General features: G+C 49.7%; 1 protein-coding gene across 2 annotated transcripts; it reads right to left on the bottom strand.

Moving 5' to 3' along the window:
* Nucleotides 1-5,913: 5,913 nt before the first annotated feature.
* LILRB4 (leukocyte immunoglobulin like receptor B4) lies at nt 5,914-11,624 on the bottom strand. 2 transcript variants are annotated; one of them, XM_054463772.2, is made up of 11 exons: nt 11,542-11,624; nt 11,050-11,085; nt 10,582-10,866; nt 10,135-10,434; nt 9,771-9,821; nt 9,443-9,493; nt 8,699-8,815; nt 8,315-8,390; nt 8,195-8,232; nt 7,882-7,934; nt 5,914-6,758 (listed from the first exon to the last, which is right to left on the bottom strand). In XM_054463772.2, exons 1-11 carry the CDS (start codon nt 11,573-11,575, stop codon nt 6,612-6,614), a joined length of 1,188 nt encoding a protein of 395 aa, XP_054319747.2. In that variant the 5' UTR covers nt 11,576-11,624; the 3' UTR covers nt 5,914-6,611. The 2 variants fall into 2 exon arrangements, with proteins under 2 accessions (XP_054319747.2, XP_054319748.2); XM_054463773.2 differs by having other exon boundaries at nt 6,427-6,758; nt 9,443-9,490; nt 11,542-11,622.
* Between the last annotated feature and the right edge of the window lie 1,571 nt (nt 11,625-13,195).

The raw sequence follows: 13,195 nt of genomic DNA, 5'->3' as shown, positions 1-13,195 counted from the left end.
GAGTTAAATTTTGGAAAGCTTATATATACATATCAAGGGTTTCAGAAAATTGGCCTAAGTTTCCCTTTATTTATCTAAGGTTCTGTAATGGAAGGGAATTTGAGGGAGCCCCAAATAAGGGGGATTATTTGATGGTTCCCCTGAAAGTTGTTTTTCTAATTTTGGAGAACTATTTTCCCTGGGCCTGTCTGTTATGATTGCTAAAAGAGCTGGGCTGATTTTACAATGCTTGCAAAAGTTTAGTAAAGTTGCCATGCCCTTGTGCATAAGAAAACGAGCCACTTATTTTTAAAGTTTTGATGTTAAAGAAGTTCCAGGGTTTAGAGTGCACTCCAGAGGTGTGCAAGCTGAGGATAATGTATTACCCATTTAGAAAAAGAATTGAGAATAAAAGCGTTTTTTTAGTTTCCTTCCTTTCTGTATGACCCAGAGTGAAGGAGAAGACAAGGAGTGTCCTCTGACTTTTCCCCTTCCTGGTTTCTGGATCCCAAAACCATGTTAAATGTGTCTGCATTTATGGCATGGTTCTGCAAGCTATGGAACCGGATGAGCCAAGTTATGGGACCAACCACGCTTACCCATGCAACCTTAGCTTATTTGCCTTGTGTGATTTTCCTTTGAGTTTCTAAACCTTTGTGATTTGCCTGGCTTCCCGAAAAATGGATTTCTGGAGAGACCATGTTGCCTTTGGACAAGATTCCTTTAACGGAGGCAATGAGCTAGATTGCCTGTTATTATGGCCCTTGCCAAAGCATTTACCCTTAGAAAAACGGTTTTGGTTAACTTTTGAACTTAAAATTCCTTTATTAATTGAGTATTGTCTTAATTGAAGACAGAATAGGTGCCTTAAAAGAAAGTAGGCACCAAATGGATGGGACAATATTGGGACTAAAATTTAGATGTGGAAGACATTTTACTCCTAACTATTGAAAGCAGAGGTCTTCCATTTACAGAAGTAGCTTCCAGTCTGGTTTTTAGTGGTGTGAAAGCAAGCAGTGTAGAGCAAAGGACCAGCAATGTGTCTTATGAAGAGGATTTTTATTTCCACTAGGTACCACTTAGGAATACTATGTGCTCACCAGAGAAACCATAGAGAGAGACATTTAATGAGTTACTGACTGCTGCAATTTGCAAATTTTAACGACCTGTTTTCCTGCGCTGTAAAGATTCCTGCACATTAGACATAGAGAGAGAAAGAGACCATGGATAGAGAGAGAAAGTTTGGTGACAGGAGAACTGGAAGAGAGCCTTGAGATTAAAGGACAGATTTAAGGTTGAGATTCACTCCATACTCACTAGTCTGGTGAATGAATTCCCTTTCCTGGCCAACACACCAAAATGATACCGCTTCGATGACTAGAGGAACACCAGGGTTTTTGGTCTCACACCAGTTTAGATAAAATGACATGGACACACATGGAGTGGTTCTAAGGAGCAAAAAGTTTAATAGGCAAGAAAGAAGAAAACAGCTCCCCATACAGAGACAGAGGCAGGGGAGCTTGGAACAAAGAGGAACCCCATGTGTGGTGGAAAAGTGGTTGCTTATATTGGGAGGCTGGAGGAGGTGGTGTCTGGTTTGCATAGGGCCCAGGGGATTGGTTTGACCAGGTGTGTCATTTCCGTAGGCCACAAAAAAATCTGTCCCTCCCACCTTAGCCTTTTAATATGCAAATGCGGGTCACCATGATGTTTTGAATACATGGTGTTATCTGGAGGTCGCCATCACACTTGGCACAGGTGGTGACAAAGAGAAGACAGTAGGAATCACCATATTGAGTGAACCCAGTTTTTAATGGCTGGCATTTGCACATTAAAGCTTGCTGGCCGGGCCATTTAAGCTGTCGTTTCTGTTAGAAAAGATATGGTTCAGGGATTGTTTCTTATTACTGGAAAATTTCCACCAAGAACCTTTACCCTTACTATCTGCCTAAAACAATTTCTTAGTAACTCCTGTATTACCAGGAGGCCACTGGGGGAACAACAGGTTGGGGTAAACACTCTATGAGGCATAGCACCTGTAGGTCCCTGCATGGGCTGAGGTCACAGGACTCATGGAGAATTCAACCTCTACCATGGAGTAGGGTACTTTGATATTAGATACGAGGGTGGGTTCTTGTCAGCTGCATCCTCTTCAGATAGAAGGAAAGTGTCTGTCCACCCAGCTTTGCATCTGACACAGCAGGGCCATGTTCTCTCCTGAGGCCACCATGGGGCCTGGTTGCACCAAGAGGGAGGCTGTCTCACGGATCTGTTCTGGAGAGAAGAAGGATGGGTGAGGAGCCGCCCCACCTTGTTCTGAGCTGAGACTTCCCCAGGCCTCTCTCTGGGATCCTCAGTATCTCTGTCTCTGTTTTCTCTGGGTCTCCCCATCCCTGCCCAATCCATCCTCTCTCTCTCTCTCTCTGCCTCTCCCTCCCTTGAGACCCCCATCCCTCATCCCAGCCATCACCACTAGGCTCCCCTGGCAGGGCCTGTACAGAGCCTGGGTCCCTAACTGAACCTGCTGGGCTTCTCACCTGTGATCAGGATGTCCAGGGGGGTCACTGGGAGCTGATCACCTAGAGGAGAGGTTGTGTCCCCTGAACATCTGTACTGGCCCCCATGGGAGATGCTCACAGGGCCCAAGGGGAAGCCATCTTGGGAGAACTTCTGGCCAGAACTCTGGGGAAGGTGACGTATCTTTTTCTTGGACAGAGAGAATATTTTGTAGCAAACATCAGAGCAACACAGGAGGGTCAACCTCTCTCCATGGGCCATGACAGGACCCTGTGGAGTCAAATGGGAGGGCTCCCTAGGCACACCTGGAGTGTGCGAGGAGCTGGGACTCAGAGGGCTGGTTCCTTCCAAGCCTCTTCTTTCACCAGGTCCCCTCCAGGTATGGTCAGAATCTAGTGAGCTGCTGCAGCTCTTGGTCTCAGGTGCTAAAGTCTGCTAAAACAGACTGGTAAACCTCCACCTGTGGCTAGAAGTCATGGGGTCCGCCAGGATCAGGGCTTGGAACTGTCCATTGGACTGTTTTTCGGGGTCCAGGAGACAGTATAGCTTGTGTTCACCTTCCATAGTCAGAATGAACCTGTCAAATCCCAGCCATGAAGGACATAATGGGGTCACCTTGCCTCCGAAGGTCAGGACAGGGCTGGGCTGAGCTGAGAGGGTGGGTTTGCTGTAGAATCCTAGGAGAGAAAGAAGCACTGTGTTAAATGGGGCTCACACCTTCCACATCATCCCCCAGGGCTGGGCTGTGAGAAGGGAGACACCCCTGAGAGCCAAACCCCTTCCTGAAGGCAGTGCCTGGGGCTGGGACCCCTGAGTGTCCTCTCACCTGTCACCACCAGTTCCACGTGGTCACTGGGTTCTGACAAGCCTGCAGGGCTGAGAAAGTGACAGCGATATCACCGTGCATAGTGCAGAAATGCAGGGAAATAGGGGAAGAAAACATAACTCCTCCACTGACCCTGGGTCGTGGGTGTTCTTTCTACCAAACACTTCTCTGCTTGGGCTTCCCTTTTCTTGTTACTATTTTCTAACAGTCTCCTCCACATCTCCCTGGATACAGACCTTGATTCATTTCTGCCTCCTCAGTGCCCCTTGTCTAGTTCTCAGAACCTTCCTCGTCCTCTTTCCATGGTCCTGCCCTGAAGCCTTAGGGACAGCGGGTGGGTTAGCGCTCCAGCTTTGAAAGGAAAGCTAACCTTTATTTAAATAATCATCTGTCATCTGCTGTCTGTGGCCAGGACTTAGCAGCAAATACACCTGGTGCCTTCCTCAGTTGGACCCTTTCCAATGAGGCTGACTGAGGGCTGAGCACACAAGTGCATGAGAAGTGCTAGGAGTTCAGCCAGAGTGCAGTTAGAACCTGTGCTTTCTGAAGGAGGAGGATGGAAGAATCCTTGCTCAAAAGTATATGCTCTCATGCCTGCTATTCAGCACAGTAATAGAAGTCCTAGACACAGCAATTAGGCAATAAAAATACACAAAAGCACCCAAATCAGATAAAAAGTGATATTGTCTCTGTTTGCTGACATGATTTTATGTATAAAAATCATGTCTTTAGGGAAATCAGTCTTTAGGGAAAGACTCAACCAAACAACTTTTAGAACTGATCCATGAATTTAGTAGAGCAGGATACAAAATCGATGTGCAAAAATCGGTAGCATCTCTATACACTGAAAACAAACTATCCAGAAAGAAATCAAAAGAAAAATTACACTTATAATAGCTAAAAAATTACTTAGAATTAAATTTAACCAAGGAGGTTGAATATCTCTGCACTAAAATCTTTATAACATTGATGAATGAAATTGAACAAGACCCATATAAATGGGAAGGTAGCTTATGTTCATGGTCTGCAAGAATTAACATTGTTAAAATGTTCACATTACAATGAGAACACATGCACAGGGAGGGGAACAACACACACTGGGGCCTGTTGTGGGGAGGGTGGAGGATGAAGGGAGGGAGAGCATTAGGGAAAAGAGCTAATGCATGCTGGACTTAATACCTAGGTAATGGGTTGACAGGTGTAGCAAACCACCATGGCATATGCCTACCTATGTGACAACTCTGCAGCTCCTATACATGTGCCCTGGAACTTAAAAAAAAAGTTCATACCTGCAGACTCAATGCAATGCCTATCAAAATTCCAAGGTCATTTTCCACAGAAATAGAAAAACAATCCTAAAATTTGAATGGGACTACAAAAGGACCCCAAATAGCCAAAACAATCTTGAAAAAAGGGAAAAAGGGGATATCACACTATGGAATCCCCAAATATCCTACAAAGCTACAGCAAGGAAGACAGCATGGAACTGGCATAGAAACAGGTACAGTGATCAGTTTAACAGAGATGAAAGCAAAGAATGAAACATACACATTAATGGTGAATTGATCCTCAACAAAGTTTCCAAGAACAAGAGAGGGCAGTCCTTTTGAATAAATGGTCCTGGGAGAACTGAGTCTCCATGTAGTGTGGAGGTCTGGGTCCTCCCTGGGCTAGTGGATGGCCAGAGCAGCATACACGCTCTGCTCAGCTGAACGTCCCCTTTCCTGGGAGGAAGGAGGCTTCATTATTTTCTGTTTGAGGGTCAAGCTGTGCAGCTGGGCATAGGACATATCCTGGGGATATTCATAAGAAGAAGAATGAAATTGAACCCTTATCCCATATACAAAAACGGGTGGGAGAAAACCTTCAAGACGTTGGTCTGGGCAAGGTTTTTTGGATATGGCCCTGAAAACACAAGCAACAAAAGCAAAAATAGACGAAAGGTGTGGCTTCTAAACAGCTTCTGCAAAAAACAGAATGAAGAGACAACTCAGAAATGGGAGAAAATAGTTGCAAGCTGTATACCTGATAAAGGGTTAATATTCAAAAATATGTAAGGAACTAAAACAATGCAACAGCAAGAAACCAAAAACTACTTGAACGTGGGCAGAGGAGCTGAACAGGCATTTCTCAAAAGAAGACATACAAATGTCAGCAGCTATATGAAAAGGTGCTCAGACAAAAGCTTTGTCTATTGAGATGATAATTTTTTGTTCATTTTGTTAAAATATTGAATTACATTGATTGAGTTTTTGAAAATTAAGCTATCCTTGTTTTCATAAACAAAATTAAAAGATAATAAAAAACCAGTGTGGTCATGATATACTGTCTATTTTATAGAGACATGAATCTTACTTGTTAATATTTGTTAAGGGATTTATATTTCTGTGAGAGATCTTCTATGACTTTCCCATTTTGTAGTTTCCTTGTCAGGTTTGGGTATCAACTTGTTCCTAGTCTGATAAAATGTATTTGTGTAAATATATACAAAATATTCTCAGGGAAAATTTATGCAAGTTTGTGTGTGTGTGTGTGTGTGTGTGTGTGTATTTCATGAGTGCATAAGAGTTTGAAAAACCCACCAACAAACCTTCCTGAAGTGGCATTTACTTTGTGGGAACATTTTTGATTACAGGATCAATGCATTTTATATATGTTTATGTATGATGATTCAGTTTTTCTATTTATCCTTATGTTCATTAAGTAAACTGTAATTTTTCATATTTCATCTATCTCATCTGCGTTTTCTGTTATGTCGGCATAGAATTGCTGACAGTTTTCTTTCACCTCTGTAAAGCTGTGTGTAGGGTCTGTAGTGCTGCCTCTTATTTTGTTCCTGTACGGAAATGGATGCCTGCTCTTTGTTTATTTTTATTTTTCTCATTGTGGCCAAGATTCACGTATCATTAATGTTTTCAAGAATAAACTTTTTTGCCTTATTAATTTTTCTCTATTTTTTGTTTGTCCTCATTAGAAGCTCCCATTTTCCCATGTCATTTGTTTGATGTGTAATATTTACATGATCATTCAATTTAAAACATTGTCAGACTTCTGTTTTGTTTTATCAGTTAACTCATTGTGAATTGAGAAGTCTGCCACTTTATTTTGATAATGCAGGGATATTATTTATCTTTGCAGAATCAGGTGACTCCCAAAGTTCCCAGAATCTTCTAGTGGTCTGGTCAGGGGTCTAAGCTGGCTGGGATTCAATGATGTCTGCTGGAGGCAGCTTCCATGCCTTCTGGGGTCCTGAGTCTCCATGGTTTGTGGGGTCTGGGTCCCCCCTGGATTAGTGGATGGTCAGAGTGGCATAGACACTGGGCTCAGCAGGAGGTTCCCGTTCCTGGGATGGAGGAGGCTCAGTTGCCTCCCGTCTGAGGGTCAAGCTGTGCAGCTGGGCGTAGGTCACATCCTGGGGGGCTTCAGATGCAGCAGCCTGCAGTGGGGGAGAGTGAGAGGGAAGGAACGTGATGGGGGCGGGGGAGGCCTGGGGGCCTGGAGAGGAAAGGACCAGCCTAAGTGCCCATCTGCCTGTCCTCTTCTGCCTGTGTGTCCTTTGTGTTCAGGAATTCCTCAGACAGTGGGGAAGGAGGGGAGGCCATTTCTCTCCTAGGTCTGGAGTGTTTCACGGGGGCATGTGTCACTGCCTGGGAGTCTCCTTCCTGTGGGCTCTGCTGGAGAGAGACAGTGGTGGGGGGTGTCCTTGAGTCCCCCTGACCCCCTGGAGTCAATTTTCCTCACTGTTCCCAGGGTGATCCGATGGCATTCCTTTCCTGATGGAATCTCAGGGACACCCTAAGGCCGTGGAGGGTCTGGCCGCTCCCTCCCTGTGGTTCTGGCCCCTCCTCCTCACTCTGACCTTGCCCATTTGGCTGCAGCCTCACTCGGCCTTCCTGCAAGAGCTCACTGCTGCCTCGGGGCCTTTGCATGGCTGTTTCCTCTGCCTGTAGGGGCTCGTCCATTAGAGGACCGTGTGGCCCCCTCCGTCCAGGCTTCTCAGATGACAGCTGAGCAGACAGCCCTCCCCTTCCATTCAGACTGGCCCCACTGCCCCACACTCTCTGCCCTTTCCCTGGTTTATGTTCCTTACAGCACGTTGCACTCCTGGACACAGTGCATTTATTTGCATTTTGTCTCCCACCACGAGGTGAGCTCAGGAGGCGGGGGCGGCTTTGCTCCCTGCTGTGTCTGCAGCAACCATGGGGAGCCCGATCCTCAGTGAGCTCCGTGGGAACACTCGCTGGATGAATGAATGAAGGGGAGCCCAGGGGACCAAGGTGGTTCATTTATTCCTCATCTTCCTGAGGCCTGGGGAGCGCTCTAACAACCAGAGGGCCAAACAGAGGATGAGGAGCAGGAAGGGGACCCGGGAGGAGGCCCACGAGGTCCCAGGACACCAGGAGAGAGTGAGGTCCCAGCAGGCGGGAGGCAGCATGCTGGACAAGGAGGGGTCCACCATGACAATGCTGGGAGCTGGGGGAAGGAGGACAGAGAAGTCCTGCTGGATTAGATCTGGCACCAGGAGGCCTTTGGTGCCCGGGACAGGGGAGGGGCCTCACCCGACTGTACAGCTCCACCCCATCCTCAGGCTGTGTGTCCTTCATGGCAGCATCTGTTGGGCCAGAGCAAGGGGTTCGTCTCCTGGGAAGATTCCCTGGGACCTCTCATTCCTGCTGGTCCCTGCCCTGTTCCCATTAGTGCCACTGCAACGCAGGGAGGGGCTGTGATGTCCCCGAGGTCCCACAATGTGAATTCAGATCACTTCTCCCTGAGTCCCTGACCATTCCTAGCCTGTGCTCCTGCCCCCATTGCTATTGAAACTTTGGGACCCCCATCTCCAACCCAGGTGCACCCCCTCTGCCTCTCACTCACAGAGGTTTTCTCCCTGGACATCAGCAGCTGGGCTGGACCTGGGGGAGGATACGGGAGTGTGAGGGGCAGTGAGGTGGCTGTTGGGATGGGTGGGAGTCTGAGGTCTTCGGGCAGAATTACCTCCTCTGTAGGCCCCCGTCCTTGGGCTCTGGCTCTGCAGCCCCTGGAGGACGTTGGAAATCAGCCTGTCTCTGGGCTGGGGGAAGGTGGACAGAGTTTCAGCTCTGGGAATGTTAGAACTACCTGCTTTGCACATGCAACTCAAGAGGAAAGGAAACCAGAAAATACACTTGCAAGGATGTTTTAAATACTTTCTAAGTTTAGAAAAACCGAAAGAATAAAACACTTCCATTATGCCCTCATTTATTTTCTTCTTTCTAGATTTTCTCACTGGGAATTTCTGGAGCAGAGTTTCTAAGCTGACCTCTCCTATCTGGAGTCCCTTTGGCTGGTGCCCTGAGCCCACCCTCCATCAGCCCACGGGTCCCCCAATTTCCTACTTACCCGATGTCCTGTGTTTGCCCTGATGCCAGTGTTGGAGAAGGAGGAAGAGGAGGAGGGAGAGAAGCAGGATGGAGACCACCAAGACCCCGATCAGTACCTCCCAGTGCCTTCTCAGACCTTGGGCATGATGATGTCAGGAATGGGGATGATGTCATTGATGTGCATACCTACTGTGTATGCACCTACTGTGTGTGCTGGGTCTTTCTTTCATTACCTCCAACCCTCACAGCAGTTGTGCAACCTGAGATTGCCACCCTCTCTCCACTCATTTCACAAAGGAGGAAACTGAGGCTCAGAGAGGGAAATCGCCTGCCCCAGAACCCCCAGCCAGGAAGCGGCAGAGCTGGGAAGGGAACCCAGGAGTCTGACCTGCAGCCCTTGTTCCCTGCAACAGAGCCGAGCCCCAGAGTTGCAGGGAAAGAGCCTGACTGTGTTGAACCACGGCCCTGCTCCCCTCCCCTGCCCCAGGTCACCGTCTCTGCTGCAGGTGGGACAGGACATGCCCTTGTGGAATTGGTCCCTCCCAGGGAAGCCTCCTCTCCCAGGAGGTCACAGCTGGGAGTCAGAGCTGAAAGGAACTTTCCCACCCGCACACCTCTCTCCTTTATACTTGCAGAAACTGAGTCCCAGGCAGGGGAGGGACCTGTCCACATCACCACCTCCAGAGGAGCCTGAACCTAGGATAGAACCCACCCTTGGCTCCCCTAGACCCTGCCCACCTCCCACTCAGAGCCCCTTACTCACCACTGTGGGGGCCTGACCCTGTAGGCATGAGGGGCTGGTCCTCAGGGCCTGCTGGGTTAGAACAGGGATGTGAGAGCTGGGGCTGCCCTGCTCCCCACATCAGCTCGGCTTCTGCCCACAACATCTTCAGCCTTGACCCCCTCACCCCTCACCAGCCCAGCCTCAGGGCCTTGGGAGTGTGTGGTGCCTCTCAAGTCGCTGCCCGACTCCCACATCTGTGGAAGCAAGCCCAGCTGAGAATTGGAACGAGGACTTAGATCCACTGAGCATGTCTTGAGACAGGCCTCGGGCTTTGGAAACTCCCTGGACAGAGGCCTCTGAGACTCACCAGCTGTTGAGATGGACCTTGCGGGTGAGGGGCTGGGACCCTCCAAGGATCCTGGGTAGAAGAACAAGAGGAGGGTGAGAGTCTGGGGTTGCCCCTGGGTCTCTGCATCAAATCAAACCTCTCCCTATATCTGCCCTGCAGCTTCCCAAGGACCGTTTCTCTGCCCACCTGTCATCTTCTGGACCCTAGGTGAGGGAGAAGAGCATGGGCATGCCTGGGAGGGCCCTTGTTGTCCTCCTCCCCTCTGAGGGCTGAGTCCCCCACTGGCTGAGCCTCTCTCCCTCCATCCCTGCCCAGAGCTCTCCTGGTGGCAGGGCATGAACTGAGCCACTGAGCTCAGAGAGGACAAGGTCAGGAGCCTCACCTGAGACTATGAGCTCCAGGGGGTCACTGGGGTGTGACAGCAGGTAGTGGGAGAAGCTGTGTGAGCTGAAGCACCTGTAGGTCCCCCCATGCACTGAGGTCACAGGACTCATGGGGAATTCAGCCTGGTGCTGCTGAGCTACGTGCTCTGATCTCAGATGCAGTAGGGGATGGGCTGCCCCCTCCTTGATCAGAAGAAAAGTGTCCATCGGGCTCTGTGACTGACACAGCAAGGTCACACTCTTTCCTGAGGTCACAAGAGGACTCGGCAGGGCTGAGAGGGTGGGTTTGCTGTAGGCTCCTAGGAGAGAAGGAGGCACCATGTTAAATGGGGCTCACACCTCCCACATCATCCCCAGGGCTGGGCTGTGAGAGGGAGACGCCCCTGAGAGCCGACCCCCTTCCTGAGGGCAGAGCCTGGGGCTGGGACCCCTGAGTGTCCTCTCACCTGTCATCACCAGCTCCAGGGGGTCGCTGGGCTGTGACCAGCCTGCAGGGCTGCGATAGTAACAGCGGTATCTCCCTGCATAGTGCACTGTCATGGATGGGATGGAAAATCTGGCCTTGTTTTTGGGCTCCAGTGGGTTCTGTCTGTCCCAGGGTGCTGAGCTTCCCTCTTTATCCAGACGGTACTCCTGGGCCTCCAGGGTCCCCTGACACCAGATGATCACAGGGCTTCTCCAGATGATCACAGAGCCTGGCTCAGCCCAGAGGGTGGGTTTGGGGAGGGGCCCTGGAAGGAAATCGGAGGCTGGATCCCAAGACGTCCCCACACTCAGATCCCAGCTCTCAGCCCCAGGACCCCCCGTCATCCTCATCAGTCACCCAGAACTGCTGTCTCCTCCCCCAACTGCCCATGGGTGGCCCCTTGTCCCAGTGAGGAGGAGGGACCTGTGACAGCTGGGGACAGACTCACCTGCCTGCACGTGGGTCCTGGGGCCCAGACTCAGCCCTGGAAGAGAGTTCCCTGTGAGGGATTTGCCCCTGAAGCCTGAACAGGTCCTCTCTTTACCCTGAGATTTTTTTTTTTTTTGAGACGGAGTCTCGCTGTCACCCAGGCTGGAGTGCAGTGGCGCAATCTCGGCTCACTGCAAGCTCTGTCTCCCGGGTTCCTGCCATTCTCCTGCCTCAGCCTCCCGAGTAGCTGGGACTACAGGCACCTGCAACCACTCCCAGCTAATTTTTTGTATTTTTAGTAGAGACGGGGTTTCCTGTGTTAGCCAGGATGGTCTCGATCTCCTGACCTCATGATCCGCCCGCCTCGGCCTCCCAAAGTGCTGGGATTACAGGCGTGAGCCACCACGCCCGGCTACCCTGAGATTTTTGAGTCTCCTAAAGAACCAGGGCCTGGCTGTGAGGCAAAGTTCCTCCAAGACTCGGGTCTCCCCTCCCCCTCTTTAAATCTCACCGAGGCAGAGCAGGGCCGTGAGGGTGGGGATCATGGCGTCTCCTCCCAGGGGCCCTAGCTGTGCGGATGGATGAGTCCTCAGTGCCGGCAGGACAGAGAGACACACAGGGTGTTGCCGCTTGGAGGCTGGGTCCTTCTTGTCATGGGGTTGTTCCATCAGCAGCCCACAGGAAGGGAAACTGCCCTCATTTGAACCCCAGCCTGGCTTTCATTTCCCCAGGGCTAGGGCTGGGGCAGCCACCAGATTCTCTGCAGACATTTCAGACAGAAATGGGGTCTCTCTGATCCCAGCCTGCTGTCTGCCTGATCTTAATTCCTCTCTTGACCAAACATCAACCCATATGTATCGTGTATTTGCAATGTGCCTGACACTGGGGGTACATCATTGAACAAGTGAAAAAAAAAAAAACCCCTGCATTTTCAGAGTACAGATGAACCATAAAGCTTCCTTTTGCTGCCATAACAAATCACCACAAGCTTAGTGGCTTAACATAACATAGGTTTATTGACTTACCGTCCCGGAGGTCACAAGTTCAAAATGGGTCTCCTTGGGCTAAAATGAAGCTGCCATCAGAGCTGTGTCCTCCTGGAGGCTCCAGGGAGAAACTGTTCCCTCGCCTGTTCAAGCCTCTGCAGGCTCCCGCATTCCTGCTTCTCCATTCCCTCCATCCTCAAAGCCACCAGTCCCGTTATCTGCCCCCTGCTTCCATGCACTCACCTCCTTCTCTCACTCTCACCCTCCTGCCTTCCTCTTTCATTTACTCAGCCCCTTGTGATTATATCAGGCCCACCTGGATAATCTCCCCAACCCAAGATCCTTAACTTAATCACATCTGCAAAGTCCCTTTTGCCACATAAGCTCCTCCAGTTCACAGGGTCTGGGGCTCAGGAGGTGGACATCTCTGGGAGGTCACTATTCTGCCTCCCACAGGCCTTCAGGGACTCCTTTAGCCAAATCTCACATAAAGCACTTCTATGAGATGACGGAGAGCGGCTGGGCACGCCAGTTGAATGCTTGGTGGGTCAGTACACAGCCAGGTCATGGTCGGCTACTGATATCCCATGGGACCCTGCCTACTTGAGGCCAAACATTCCATCTCTACCAGAGCCCAGTAGACACCTAAAAACTGTGTCGCAAAACAAAACTCATTCTCTGCAGCGCTAGCACGATGTAGCTCCAAAATATATATATATTTTTTCTTTTCTGAGACAAAATCTCGGTCTGTCGCCCAGGCTAGAGAGCTGTGGTGTGATCTCAGCTCACTGCAACCTCCGCCTCCTGGGTTCAGGCGACTCTCCTGCTTTAGCCTCCTGTGTAGCTGGGATTACAGGCACCCACCTCCACTCCCAGCTAATTTTTGTATTTTTAATAGAGATGGGGTTTCACCATGTTGGCCAGGCCGGTCTCGAACTCCTGACCTCAGGTGATCCACCTATCTCAGCCTCTCAAGGTTGCTGGGATTACAGGCATGAGCCACCATGCCCAGCCAAGCATAGATTTTAAATGTTTTCACGGATGTTAGTACACGGAGTGATGGAAATGTTAATTGGCTTGATTCCATCATTCCACAGTGTATACATTTATAGCACATTGTACCCCATAGATATATATAGTTGGTGAATTAAATATTTAGTAAAATTATTTCGAAAAGGA

The sequence above is a fragment of the Pongo pygmaeus genome, chromosome 20, assembly GCF_028885625.2.
Source record: "Pongo pygmaeus isolate AG05252 chromosome 20, NHGRI_mPonPyg2-v2.0_pri, whole genome shotgun sequence".
Taxonomy (NCBI): Eukaryota; Metazoa; Chordata; class Mammalia; order Primates; family Hominidae; genus Pongo; species Pongo pygmaeus.
Note: the sequence above shows the minus strand (reverse complement) of the source record. Positions and strands in the feature narration are given on the sequence as shown.

Bases quoted from the DNA above. Each gene is read 5' to 3' on its own strand.
- LILRB4 (XM_054463772.2), bottom strand. From the start codon at position 11,575: ATGATCCCCACCCTCACGGCCCTGCTCTGCCTCG. The intron at 10,867-11,049 runs GTGAGTCTGTCC...ATTTCCTTCCAG, and splicing joins CAGGACCCACGTGCAGGCAG to GGCCCCTCCCCAAACCCACC. The intron at 8,391-8,698 runs GTAAGTAGGAAA...ACCTTCCCCCAG, and splicing joins GGGCAAACACAGGACATCGG to CCCAGAGACAGGCTGATTTC.